Source organism: Argopecten irradians, chromosome 10 (assembly GCF_041381155.1).
Source record: "Argopecten irradians isolate NY chromosome 10, Ai_NY, whole genome shotgun sequence".
NCBI lineage: Eukaryota > Metazoa > Mollusca > Bivalvia > Pectinida > Pectinidae > Argopecten > Argopecten irradians.
This window is the reverse complement of record NC_091143.1, coordinates 33193696-33208718: the sequence shown is the minus strand read 5'-3', so window position 1 is coordinate 33208718 and position 15023 is coordinate 33193696. Positions and strand designations below refer to the sequence as shown.

Genomic DNA, 15023 nt, shown 5'->3' with positions numbered 1-15023 from the left:
GACAAGACCTAGCGATATACATAGTCGTGTAATCTAGTTTGATAAAGAGACAAGACCTAGCGATATACATAGTCGTGTAATCTAGTTTGATAAAGAGACAAGACCTAGCGATATACATAGTCGTGTAATCTAGTTTGATAAAGAGACAAGACCTAGAAGACCTAGCGATATACATAGTCGTGTAATCTAGTTTGATAAAGAGACAAGACCTAGCGATATACATATAGTCGTGTAATCTAGTTTGATAAAGAGACAAGACCTAGCGATATACATATAGTCGTGTAATCTAGTTTGATAAAGATACAAGACCTAGCGATATACACAGTCTTGTAATCTAGTTTGAAATAGAGACAAGATCTAGCGATATACATAGTCGTGTAATCTAGTTTGATAAAGAGACAAGACCTAGCGATATTCATAGTCGACTAATCTAGTTTGATAAAGAGACAAGACCTAGCGATATACATAGTCGTGTAATCTAGTTTGATAAAGAGACAAGACCTAGCGATATACATAGTCGTGTAATCTAGTTTGATAAAGAGACAAGACCTAGATATATACATAGTCGTGTAATCTAGTTTGATAAAGAGACAAGATCTAGCGATATACATAGTCGTGTAATCTAGTTTGATAAAGAGACAAGACCTAGCGATATACTTAGTCGTGTAATCTAGTTTGATAAAGAGACCAGATTTAGCGATATACATAGTCATGTAATCTAGTTTGATAAAGAGACAAGATCTAGCGATATACATAGTCGTGTAATCTAGTTTGATAAAGAGACCAGATTTAGCGATATACATAGTCATGTAATCTAGTTTGATAAAGAGACAAGATCTAGCGATATACATAGTCGTGTAATCTAGTTTGATAAAGAGACAAGACCTAGCGATATACTTAGTCATGTAATCTAGTTTGATAAAGAGACAAGACCTAGCGATATACATAGTCGAGCTAATGCCTCTGTATTGGTAGGCTTTGTCTCATGTACACAGATTACCAAAACAATACTAGATTAGTAAACAGAAAAAACGAAAACAAGGAAATTTACATAATTTTAATTATGAATATTTCCCGTCGTTTAATTCCAACGCGTTGTTTACGTTGGTTGTTTTCCGTCGTTTAATTCCGCTGTTTCCCGTCATTTTTATAAAATATAATTCCAGTGTGTTGCTCAGTTGTTTTTTGTTGTTGTTTTTTTTTGTCTCGTTTTTTTTGTAGTTTTATTCCGCTGTGTTGTTTATGTTCAATGTTTTACGTCGTTTAATTCCGCTGTGTTGTTTATGTTCAATGGTTTACGTCGTTTAATTCCGCTGTGTTGTTTATACCATTGCTCCAGCTCCTCGACAGTGGTGGGCAGTTCATGTCCAGTCGGTTCCGGTAAGAGGGGCAATAATAAGGCCACCGATACACACATGACACCGAATATGGCCCCGGGAGCCCAGCTTACTTTTTCAGCCTGGAAATAAACATTGCCCCGATATGATATAGCTATGGTTGTGTAGGACAGGAAACGCGCGGATATTAAGGATATAAAATATCAAAAGTAAATATATGTTATAATCATATAGAAATATCATCTTTTCTGATTTGTGTCATACAATGTATGTCATAAAAGATATGAAAGTCTTAAATGGAAATGGTACACAGTATTTTTGTAAACGGGAGGCATTAAACTTCCAACGCATGGCTGTTATTTATCATGTTTGTCTCAAATCTTGGTAACAGTGATGCGTTTGGGGACTTATCCTTAATAAGTTAGCTCTATATCTAGACCGTGGTGATAAGTCGTTTTTAGTCACAGAAGCTTACCACCACATCATAATTAATATTTCTCCATCATAAAATATTCTGTTGTTGTATACTTCCTGTTTCAAATGTTATTTAAAAGAAATTGTATTATTAAAACTAATAGGCATGAAGAGACAGTGTAAATATAAACAATAATAAACCACTATTGAGTCTGTGAGATGGGTTTTCCATTGTAAAACATGCATGCATAGTTATGGGACATCCTATAAGTTATTGGGGAAGGAAGGAACAATTTCTCCAATGTCAGCCATTTAGAAGCCGTAACTGAGATCTCGAATAATTTTGATAATGGATGATCCACAGAAAAGAATGAATTTTCAAATTATGCTTTCTAGGAATAGCAGATGACGGTGATGCACCAACCTGAAAACACCATCACTTTATTTAGCGAGTAATTATAACATCATTTTAATTTATGTTTTTTTTCTTTTTCAGTCAATTTTGTTGTTTCCACTTATTTGTTAAATCTTATCAATTAATTACAAACATGTATTGGCTGTTCTTACCAATGGACCAGCAAACGGAGCCAACATTCCACCGATTCGTCCAGCAGCAGACGAAAAACCAATGCCAACATTTCTGAATGGATACAAATATGTGCCCTTTAGAGCTAAAATCCTAAACACGGTAAAACTAACCAAATTGGTCTGATCGTCTGTTGTGTTAAAGAGACAATTCACTAAGGCTATATCTTTTATATAATCAAGAAGCAAAAATGGCATAAATGTATTATTCTACATTTCTTATGAAACATTTAACATAAAATATTGACAAATTCAATGTCATTGTTTAGTATTTTAATTGATACCGTTGTAATTACAAATTGTTGATCAATACGATTAAGCAGGTAGATCTCTCTACATGTACAACATGTACGCTGTACCCATACCCGAGCCAAAGTCACGCACGTTAAACAAATTAACTACATAACCACTGAGAAGGTGACAAAATGATTTTAGACAAGAAAATTCACCTATTAAAGTAAACATACTACTGTCAGAGCGATTTAAGCAGTTCTAGACAAAAGTTGCACTTCTCTACGAGCAAGGGACAGGGTTCGGCATACATGATGTTCGACCACTATGTGTAATGGCGGACAGCGAGCGAGTTTGAACATTTTACACGCATTTCACCACTATGGGCTTTTCTGTTATATCACCGTAAAACCGACAGATCTAATATCCATTAGAACTGGGTTTTTTCGATATATGTACAAATTTTAATGTTCTCTTAGACTGAATTGTCACTTGAAAAGAATATCAGACACAACAGACCAAATTATGTATAATCAATCATCACACAAATCTAAAACCATTTTGGTTTATGTTTTTATTCAAAACGAGACAGACTAAGGTAAAGTAGAACTCCAGAAAACCGCGAAACGAAATCTCCACGAAAACACCAGTAACCTACATATAAAACCGAAAAAATGCGCCACCGCGTATATTAAGTAATTTTCATTCTAATAGCAATTCCTTAAAACGCCGTAACACCGGTTACATGTAACGCGATTGACAAATTAATGTAAAATACAGATAAATATGAAATATCATATATATAAGATCTTACATGAGTGTTCATTTCATATGAGATTTTATGAAACGAGTCTAAGAAGTTTTTATTTTAGCGAGCCTTGGCGAGCAAAAATTAAAACTTCGAGACGACTTTGATAAAATCTCATATGAAATGAACACAAATTTAAGATACTTTTTATCACATTACCGATACCTACATAACAAACAATTTCACGTCAAAATGTATTCCGAAAATCCAGCAGAGGTCGCCATTTTGTCCCGCCTTCCTCTTAATCCTGATGTCACGTCATTTTTCCTGACGTCATTTAATTGTTTCTGTCTAACGTCACAATGAATTTCTAGGCAATGAAAATCGCTCAAGGTCATATTACACTAGTGCCATACGCAAAAATATTACACTGGCGAAATCACTGCATATCAGGTGGATTATGTGATAAACAAAAATACAGTAATGGTAGAACCAGATTCCACGAAAGAGAAAACGAGCGCTGGTTCATCAACATCATAGAAATCTGAAGCAGATCGGGCTGATAAGATTCAGTGATTTTAAGATAATAAATACTGAGTTTGATTAATCCTACCCCCTGGAGGCTCTGACGCCAAAACATCATGACATCATAATCACCGGAAGGCGGGGCTTATCGACGGCTACTTACCAACGTCGTTTTTGTATCTCAAAACCGACGTATTTCAAATGAATCAGGATAATAGCGGATTAAGAAGAAAATGTTATTTCTTTCTTTTTACCTGAGGTTTGTAGGGTATAACTCCGGTGTAAATAAGAATATCGTGCTAAAGGATCCAGCGATACTCAGCTTTCCGATAAAGAAGAAGATCATCAAAGCCACCTCTGCACCTGGCTTCTCTATCAAAAGATAAAATAAGAAATTGTGAACAAGACTCAGTTATAAAAATGGCACTTGTTGCAGTTTGATAGGTACGACAGGGAATAAATTGAGAAAATTATGTTCATTTGTTATTTATCAAACTTTTTTTTTCAATTTCTCTTCATATGAAATAGCAACTGGATTATGACATGACGTACCTCATTGTAAGAAATATTGATGTAATGTATCAATGAAATTATTAGAAACGGGTTTTATTCAATTAACATGAAAGAAAAATAAACATGTGTATGTAAATTTATCAGCGGTTCTTTTACACGTACTCCAAATGACTTCTAGAATTAAAGAATCGTCCTTGAGCTAGATGTTTTTTTTCAATTCTAGTAAAATGGAGAGACAAAATATCAATCTTATTGATGGCTTCATATTATTTTCTTATTGTAAGAAAGGCTATGTGTTTGTATGGGTAATTGTTTATTCCTATAAAAACCTGAATACTTTGTTTGTTTGTTTGATTACATTTGTATATACTAGTAACAGCCAGGGTCATGTAAGGACGGTCTCTCATGTATGCAGTGTGTAGCGTGTGTAAAGTGCGAGGTGCGTGTTTTGGGAGACTGCGGTATGTTCGTGTTGTGTCTTCTTGTATAATGGAACTGTTGACCTTTTTATAGTGCTATATCACTGAAGCATGCTGCCGAAGACACCAAGCAACACACCCCACCCGGTCACATTATAGTGACAACGGGCGAACCAGTCGTCCTACCCCCTGTATGCTGAGTGTAGTCCGCTAAACCTGCCTATATTATTAGGCTTTTTTAATTTTTTTTTTTTGCCTAATATATAGACTATATATTAGGCAAAAAAAAAAAAAAAATTAAAAAGCCTAATAATATAGGCAGGTTTAGCGGACTATGCTGAGTGCTAAGCAGGAACAGAAACTACCACTTTTATAGAGTTTGGTACATGTCTCGGCCAGGGGACAAAACCCAGAGCCTACCTCACAGGGACAAGCGCTCCACAAAAGGCCAAAAGTGAGGCGGTGTCAAGAGAGACGTTAGGAAGAATAAAGTCAGTTAGGAAGAAGAGAAAAGGTAAGATCCTAAATTTAGTCGTCTTTTACAATCATCCAATCGGGGTAGCAGGTTTAATACTAACGCCCTATCTACAGGGCCGAATTACCGATAAGGCGAGGGATGATGATCATAACTTTGTTTGTTTGACCGCTGTCACCCTTGACTTTTCGTGGAGTTCACATTGAAGTGGTTTCTTCGAAACATTCACAATAAACACAGAAGAGATATCCTTCGTTTAAGGTTCTTGGACCTTTTGTATTAATCAATTCCATCTTAGAATGATTGTAGCACTATAGCCCAATACATTTAAAGGGTTTTTGTATAATAATGACAAAATAATGTTTTACATTAACACAAAAACCTTATCAGATAGATAATTAGCGACTGTTCCGGCTATGAGAGATAAAGCAGCTACTGCGTGGAATATGATACAAAGCCACTTCCGGCCCCATCTACCAATGTGAAATACATAGAGTAATACAATATGTGCTGTTCCATTATTCACCAGTACTTATAGATCCCAATAAAACAGTTAATGAATCGACTGATACCATCATTAATTATTATTATTTTTTATTATTTATATTATGCTATGCTATCAATAAAATAACTCCCATGTGTATATATTATATACTCCCCAACAGATTAATTGGTGTACAATTATCTTATTTGAACGTTTGCGTTACTGCATTCTCGATACTCCAAGGGTTGTGATCACTTACGATCTCTACACCCTGGACAATTTCATAGTAAAACTGGAGGCAACAGAACAAACGATGTGGATGCAATGTCATAGGTTATATTTCCTGCCTGATACGGGCACCCCCCCCCCCCCCCCAACATAAAGAGATTTTCTGGTATGCTAAGATCCAAATTACTTCCATTTGCTTTAAAATATACTTAAGTTAAAAAAAAAGTTACTTAATAATATCAAATGGGATCATTTCAAAAGAAGACAACAACATTTCTTGGTAAATTTAATTGAATTCTGGATATAAAATACATTACGCGTACCATGATTAGCACAAATTAAATGTATACGTGATCAGAGGTCATTATTTTATTCTACCTGGGACCAGTTTCATTTAAAAATTCCAAAGGCCCCAGGAGTCTGTACTAGGGATGATTTAATGTTGCCCTCTAATTGACAATTATTTTGATATAGTTTTGAACCAAAAAAGGGACCCTGGTGTACAGCTCGAGAGGGCAACATTAAAGCATCCCAAGTACATGCCTTTGGGGCCTTTTGAAATTATTAAATGTATCTTTCTAGTTCTCTGTTATTGTACTACAAAATGCACTTGGGTTTTGTCCAATCGGTCCGTGGACAAAATCCAATTATAGCTGTAACAGGTCTTTTAGACATGTGTAAAAAATAAGTATTTGTTTACGAACATTGTTTCGTAAAATGTTTGCCACTTACCTATTGAATGTAAAGTATTCGATGAGTGCTACTGGCAATTCCGCAAGGGAAAGAAGAAAGAAACTCAAGAAACGATCCAGAGGTAGAGAAGCAGACGACAGAGACAAGCCATAATACGTAAGGCTATTGACAAGCCTGAGTCACAATAGAAACATAATAATGTGGATAGAGTATAAAGAGATTCACGATAAATGAAACATAGCAATCTACAAGATAGGATAACGACACTTTTACTCTAAAATCACTTTATTTTCCCGTATACTGTATTTCGCGTCATCATGAATTACAACATATTCGCGACCAAGGGCCTATCAGTATATTTACATTTGTTAGTACAATTATTGGCGTAACGTTTGAATTCGCGTTACTTTGAGTTTGTATCCCGCGACAATAAAACGATTTACAGTAGTTTAATTAGCCTTTAGAAAAATGACGGAGAAAAAAAGCACATGTCCGATCATTTATTATCAAAAAGGTTCACTCTTCCATCATATACACACAGTAAGACCCGCCCTTCAATCAGACACACAATAAGACCCGCACTTCCATCAGACACACACAGTAAGACCCGCTCTTTCATCAGACACACACAATATGACCCGCACTTCTATCAGACACACACAGTAAGACCCGCCCTTCAATCAGACACACACAATAAGGCCCGCACTTCCATCAGACACACACAGTAAGACCCGCACTTCAATCAGACACACACAATAAGACCCGTCCTTCAATCAGACACACAGTAAGGCCCGCACTTCCATCAGACACACACAGTAAGGTCCGCTCTTCCATCAGACACACACAGTAAGGTCCGCTCTTTCATTAGACACACACAGTAAGACCCGCTCTTCCATCATACACACACAGTAAGGCCCGCACTTCCATTAGACACACACAGTAAGGCCCGCACTTCCATCAGACACACACAGTAAGGACCGCTCTTCCATCAGACACACACAGTAAGGTCCGCTCTTCCATCATACACACACATTAAGGTCCGCTCTTTCATTAGACACACACAGTAAGGACCGCTCTTCCATCATACACACACAATAAGGCCCGCTCTTCCATCATACACACACATTAAGGTCCGCTCTTTCATTAGACACACACTGTAAGGACCGCTCTTCCATCATACACACACAGTAAGGCCCGCTCTTCCATCATACACACACAATAAGGCCCGCTCTTCCATCAGACACACACAGTAAGGTCCGCTCTTTCATTAGACACACACAGTAAGGACCGCTCTTCCATCATACACACACAATAAGGCCCGCTCTTCCATCATACACACACATTAAGGTCCGCTCTTTCATTAGACACACACTGTAAGGACCGCTCTTCCATCATACACACACAGTAAGGCCCGCTCTTCCATCATACACACACAATAAGGCCCGCTCTTCCATCAGACACACACAGTAAGGTCCGCTCTTTCATTAGACACACACAGTAAGGACCGCTCTTCCATCATACACACACAATAAGGCCCGCTCTTCCATCATACACACACAATAAGGCCCGCTCTTCCATGAGACACACACAGTAAGGCCCGCTCTTCCATCAGACACACACAGTAAGGTCCGCTCTTACATCATACACACACAATAAGGCCCGCTCTTCCATCATAAACACACAGTAAGACCCGCTCTTCCATCTGACACACACAGTAAGGACCGCTCTTCCATCAGACACACAGTAAGACCCGCTCTTCCATCAGACACAGAGTAAGACCCGCTCTTCCATCAGACACACACAGTAAGACCCGCTCTTCCATCATACACACACAGTAAGACCCGCTCTTCCATCATACACACACAGTAAGGCCCGCTCTTCCATCAGACACACAGTAAGACCCGCTCTTCCATCAGACACACACAGTAAGACCCACTCTTTCATCATACACACACAGTAAGACCCGCTCTTCCATCAGACACACACAATAAGGCCCGCTCTTTCATTAGACACACACAGTAAGACCCGCTCTTCCATCATACACACACAATAAGGCCCGCTCTTCCATCAGACACACACAGTAAGACCCGCCCTTCAATCAGACACACACAATAAGGCCCGCTCTTACATCAGACACACACAGTATGGACCGCTCTTCCATCAGACACACACAGTAAGACCTGCTCTTCTGTCATACACACACAATACGACCCGCTCTTCCATCAATCAAAGCAATCAATAGTGTTAGGTTTAAACTGTAAATAATCTGTTGAGCAATTATTTTAAATACGTAGAATTTACGGAAATCCACATGAGGTGATTTTTGTATGACTTACCAGGTGTACGTCATGATTAGAGTAATGATGGCTATTCTCCGTCTTGTAAATAGTGTCCATACCGTGTACTTAGGCAGAACGTCAGTGGAATGCCCCGTCAATTCCTTCCCATTGATGCTCTGTGTTTGATTATCGCCCTGTAATAACTTTGATTTTAACGCGATAGCTCCAGCATGATCTACAACCTCTAAGATTTCCTCCTCGTTCACCTTGTTCATTTTTGCAGCTTTTCTTAGAATTCTCTTTGCTTCGGTTATTTTACCATTTGCCAGCAGCCAACGAACAGATTCGTCAAAAGTCCTAAGGTAAAAATAGCATATTCTTATTTATAATAATAACAACATTATTTTATTATATCAGATCAGATATTTAAATATGTGTTTATTTTTAGTAAAAGTTGATATATAGCGTAATTACATAAAGTATTTGTACTCACATGTGTGAACTATCTGACCGTTATTATGCAGCGACATGGATTACTAGCAGTGCATGTTTTAAAATACAAATTACTAAAGTCTCAAAGAATATGGACAAGATAATATGTTTATATCTGAACTCTGCCAGAGTGCCTCACGCCCGTTCACTCCAAAGACTCGATCGTAGGACAAAGACAGACACAGATGTGATGTTTACATTTGCCATCCATCATTTTGAACAAAACTGAATGCACTGCACGTCGGAATATTTTTTCTCGTTTTTAAAAAAAATACAATTGTTAATTAAAATAAAATGTTTGTATTATATATTAATAAAATATATTGTTTACAAAATTCTATGAAAAACTACACATGTACATTTACATGTAATGTGCGTCGAAATGTCAACAAAGCCATGTGTTTCTTTAATAAAGTGGCATTCGTTGCATAGAACATTTTTATTTGCAAGCTCAAACTTCAATGTTACCATGCAGTTATGGTAAACAAACTCGGCTAGAATTTGCGTATAGTGAAAAAGCTTAGCAAGTGTAAATATAAAACAATGAATGTTACCACACAAATGCAAGACTTTATGATCAAATGTACCTTGGTAAAAACCAGTGTATCATTGTTTTAGTGATATTATCAATGATGTCATGATGTTTTATTGTTAAATCCTAACTCTAAATTATTGTATTCCAACAAACGGTGTGATCACTTACTTTATATAATGTTTTAATCCGTGTCATTAAGATTTTGCATGAAGAAATTATAACAGTTTTTTGAAACACCCTGTGCATACCCAAACTGATACGGCTTCAAATGTCTAATATTAAAGTTATATGTGCCGTAACTGGGCGATAATTTTGACATGCTATTTTTTTCATCATTTATTAAAAACCATAAGGTTTGATGAATAAAGCTGTAAAAACCATTCAAATGGCTTCAGATGATTTATAAACGTTAGTTATAACATAGAAATTCTGTAATGAAAAATTGTTGCTTTTATGCCTTAAATATGTTTAAATGAAAACATACCTGCAGAAGTCACTTTATAATTACTAAAAACATTGTAAAAATGTGTAATGAAATTGTAGACCACAATTTGGCTTCATGGTTTCACCGTATGTACTCATTTCACTTCACTATTGATGTAAATAAATGATTTTCGGCTGTACTGCCAAAAATCATTTTCAGCTCTTATTTGTACATGTAAAATTAAAACCTATGCATTTAAAGCACTGTAATTTTCAAAAAGTTGGTAATTTTCGGTGCTGAATAACATATTAAAAGCTCATCTTGATTCGTGGGTATGAAAAATACGGCACATATAACTTTAAAGCTATTCAGTATAAATCCTTTAATAAAATATGTTACAGTGTCACTCAAAAGGTCCACGGGTTAAGAAAAGGAAACCAATCCCTATCTTGCATACTGACCAAAATCCGAGTAGGCTGTGGATACTGATCAGGGAGAGGACAAGGTACAGGTATCGCCATGACAAGTCTTGCATGACGTAGGCCACTGGCGCGATCAAACATAATCCCAGTGCCCATACGGTACATCCGAGGACTTCCGCCATGTATCGACTCTCTTCCGGTAGTATCTCCACAGACATCACCGCCCTGGCCATCGCCATGCCCTACAACGCCATGTGTAAAGCATCCTTGTCAAAAACCCACAAAAGCAATATTTTCTTCATCGACAACATTGATGGCAAACTGACAGCTGTGGGAACAAAATAGACTATAGTAGCATCGTCTAAAGCAACAGCTGCAACAAGAACATAAAAACACAAACATCGCAACCAACAACACGAACATCGCCACCAACAGCAAACATCGACACCAACATCGCAGCATCGCCACCAACAACACGAACATCGCCACAAACAACACAAACATCGCCACCACCAACACTAACATCGCCACCGACAACACTAACATCGCCACCAACAACACTAACATCGCAACCAACATTACGAACATCGCCACCAACATTACGAACATCGCCACCACCAACACGAACATCGCCATCAACAACACAAACATCGCCACCAACATTACGAACATCGCAACCAACATTACGACCATCGCCACCAACATTACGACCATCGCCACCACCAACACGAACATCGCCATCAATAACACAAACATCGCAACCAACATTACGAACATCGCAACCAACATTACGAACATCGCAACCAACATTACGAACATCGCCACCAACATTACGACCATCGCCACCACCAACACGAACATCGCCACCAACAACACAAACATCGCAACCAACATTACGAACATCGCCACCAACATTGCGAACATCGCCACCAACATTACAAACATCGCAATCAACAAAAGTATCATAAACGATAACATTCGCCACCAACAGCATTAACTTTTATTTTAGCGCAAATGTCATTATGACGTCATAAATCAAAATGATATAAAATAAATAAATAAATAAATAAAAGTTATGTTAAAAGCGTAGGTAGCTACAACGTTATAATTTAAATAAATTTCAATATTTTACAGGTTGTATTGTACTCCACGTGTTTTAAGCTATTGTCCGTGTTGTCAACTGTTTATTAAAGACATACCTGGTGTGTTACGCCACATATAAAACGCATAATGGCATAGCAAGTAAAAGTGGGCAAAAGAGCGGCGCCTATCCCTGAAGAAAACAGGACTATCTGTGACGTCACCAAAACAATCTTCCGTCCGTACTTGTCAGACAGCTGGGGAAGAAAAGCGGCCCCGACCATTTGTCCGATCATCATCAACATTTGGGATACCTCGGCTCTCTCTGCTCCTTCACACACGAGATCCCACTGTTATCGTGTAAAATACATAATATACAAAATGTCACAACAATTCGACAGATAATAACAGAAAACACACAATCTAAAACAGATAACAACAACTCAGTAGATAATAACAGACAACACACAATATAAAACAGATCACAACAATTCAGTAGATAATAAGACAACACACAATATAAAACATGTCCCAATAATTCAGTAGATAAAAACAGACAACACACAATTTAAAACATGTCACAACAACTCAGTAGATAATAACAGACAACACACAATATGAAACATGTCACAACAATTCCGTAGATATAGCATATTACCGTTATGTGACTATGAACCAATTCTAGAATTAATCATTACGCTACACTTTTATTTGGAGAAGCATGATGGAAATTTCTTCTAGCTATGTAAAAAGACTTATTTGAGGAACACCTCGTCATATATCACGAAATTGTTACGATCTAATTTCGACCATTCTGACTACATTGTTTGCACTTCCGTTCAGATTCATATAGATTTATTTTTTTCCGATTTTCTATGAACGTGAAATTCATGAAACTAAATCACATTTGAAAAACAAACGGTTTGAAATACCCTGTTATTGCCTATTTTCTCCAAAACATGTCATTGATAATCACATTTTTTTTATTTACTGCATATCATTGATATTATAACTTTACGTGTAAGCACATAAATTACTACGATTACACGTAAAATATCAACATCTTTACGCTAAGATTTGATTGTAACAAGCTACCTGTGAGTGCAAGTTCTTACCTCAGTCACAAAGGTTCTGTCTTTCTGTAGACCATACGTATAGCCTGTCGGACAAGGTGATAATTCCATGATGGTGTGATTGGTACCGTTCAGTAAAACATCTATATGACATGCGCCGTATCTTGTGGTTACACTTGAATTAGATAGGACCTCATAACGGCTTGTTATATTCTCCACCTCAGCGCACTGGTAGGGAGGACGATAGCCTAGTAGTAATATATATAATGTCTATAAAATGGCATTTAAGATAAAACAATGGGAATAATTTTCAGGATACAAACACGTCATCATCATCATCATATCCATTGTCGTCGTCATCATCATCATCATCATCATCATCATCATCATCATCATCATCATCATCATCATCATCATCATCATCATCATCATCATCATCATATCATCATCATCATATCATCATCATCATATCACCATCATCATCATCATCATCATATCATCGTCATTATCGTCGTCGTCGTCATCATCATCATCATCGTCGTCGTCGTCATTATCGTCGTCGTCGTCATCATCATCAATATCATCATCATCATATCATATCATCATCGTCGTCGTCGTCATTATCGTCGTCATCATCATCCTTGTAATCATCAACATCATCGTCGTCGTCATTATCATCGTCGCCGTCTTCGTAAAGTCGTAGCTTAAGTCGTTAATACTCGCCTTGGATGTTTTTCTGAAGTTTAAGAGTATGCTGAATACTAACCTATAAAGACAATTACCATTAAATGAATAGATTCAGACAAAACGGACGTAAGTTGTAAGAATATCTGAAAACTTTGGTATCTTCCCCATGTCCCAAGTCTCCTCCAAACCTCATCTAGGTAGTTATACTCCGGCATCGCATATGTGATGTTATTACCGGCGACGACAGCGTTATTCTGTCTTTGAAAAGTGTCTCCGGAAAAAAACCAGCTGGTGATCAACTCGTATTTATATATTCGACTGTATGAATACAAAATTGTATTTATATAAACGTACCGCGATGTTCAGTACTAAGTGGTTGTGATTTTGAATTGATAATGACAATAATGTATTATATCAAACGTTTAAATTCTCCTTAAACCAGTGATAGGGCGTTTTAAGACGCTGTTTAAGGTAGTGATGATTTTTAACAATTACTTCTTAGGTATACTTGAACATAGTTATTATAATCAATAAGTGTACGTTACTTGAACAGAACTAAGATGATAGAAATTGTGTATTTTACTTGAACATAAATATGTTGATAAAAAGTTTGTTATGTTACTTGAACATAACTATGTTGATAAAAAAGTCTGTATCTTACTTGAACATAATTATGCTGATAAAAATTGTTTATGTTACTTGAACTTAATAATGTTGATAAAATTGTGTATTTACTTGAACATAACTATGTTGAATAAAAGTTTGTATGTTACTTGAACATAATTATGTTGATAAAAAGTTTGTATGTTACTTGAACATAATAATGTTGATAAAAATTGTGTATTTACTTGAACATAACTATGTTGATAAAAAAGTTTGTATGTTACTTGAACATAATAATGTTGATAAAAAGTTTGTATGTTACTTGAACATAAGTATGTTGATAAAAAGTTTGTATGTTACTTGAACATAACTATTTTGATAAAAAGTTTGTATGTTACTTGAACATAACTATTTTGATAAAAAGTTTGTATGTTACTTGAACATAAGTATGTTGATAAAAAGTTTATATGATACTTGAACATAAGTATGTTGATAAAAAGTTTGTATGTTACTTGAACATAACTATTTTGATAAAAAGTTTGTATGTTACTTGAACATAACTATTTTGATAAAAAGTTTGTATGTTACTTAAAAATAACTATTTTGATAAAAAGTTTATATAATACTTGAACATAACTATGTTGATAAAAAGTTTGTATGTTACTTGAACATAACTATTTTGATAAAAAGTTTGTATGTTACTTGAACATAACTATTTTGATAAAAAGTTTGTATGTTACTTGAACATAAGTATGTTGATAAAAAGTTTATATGAT

The 15023-nt window shown here is 36.3% G+C and overlaps 1 protein-coding gene across 3 annotated transcripts; it reads right to left on the bottom strand.

Annotated features, from left to right (window-relative positions):
* Window positions 1-931: 931 nt before the first annotated feature.
* LOC138333694 (organic cation transporter protein-like) lies at window positions 932-13934 on the bottom strand. 3 transcript variants are annotated; one of them, XM_069282241.1, is made up of 11 exons: window positions 13724-13934; window positions 13000-13205; window positions 12004-12234; window positions 10844-11046; window positions 8989-9288; window positions 6692-6826; window positions 5630-5720; window positions 4095-4207; window positions 2319-2391; window positions 1327-1459; window positions 932-1285 (listed from the first exon to the last, which is right to left on the bottom strand). In XM_069282241.1, the coding sequence occupies exons 1-11, from the start codon at window positions 13857-13859 to the stop codon at window positions 1224-1226; spliced, it is 1683 nt and encodes a 560-aa protein (XP_069138342.1). In that variant the 5' UTR covers window positions 13860-13934; the 3' UTR covers window positions 932-1223. The 3 variants fall into 3 exon arrangements, with proteins under 3 accessions (XP_069138342.1, XP_069138341.1, XP_069138343.1); XM_069282240.1 differs by having other exon boundaries at window positions 933-1459; window positions 13724-13933; XM_069282242.1 differs by having other exon boundaries at window positions 933-1459; window positions 13740-13889.
* Between the last annotated feature and the right edge of the window lie 1089 nt (window positions 13935-15023).

Excerpts from the sequence above, each read along its gene's own strand:
- LOC138333694 (XM_069282240.1), bottom strand. The coding sequence starts at position 13,859 with ATGCCGGAGTATAACTACCTAGATGAGGTTTGGAGGAGACTTGGGACA. Across the intron at positions 12,235-12,999 it reads ACAGAACCTTTGTGACTGAG|TGGGATCTCGTGTGTGAAGG; the intron begins GTAAGAACTTGC and ends ACACGATAACAG. Across the intron at positions 4,208-5,629 it reads CTAATTATCTATCTGATAAG|CCAGGTGCAGAGGTGGCTTT; the intron begins GTTTTTGTGTTA and ends TTGATAGAGAAG.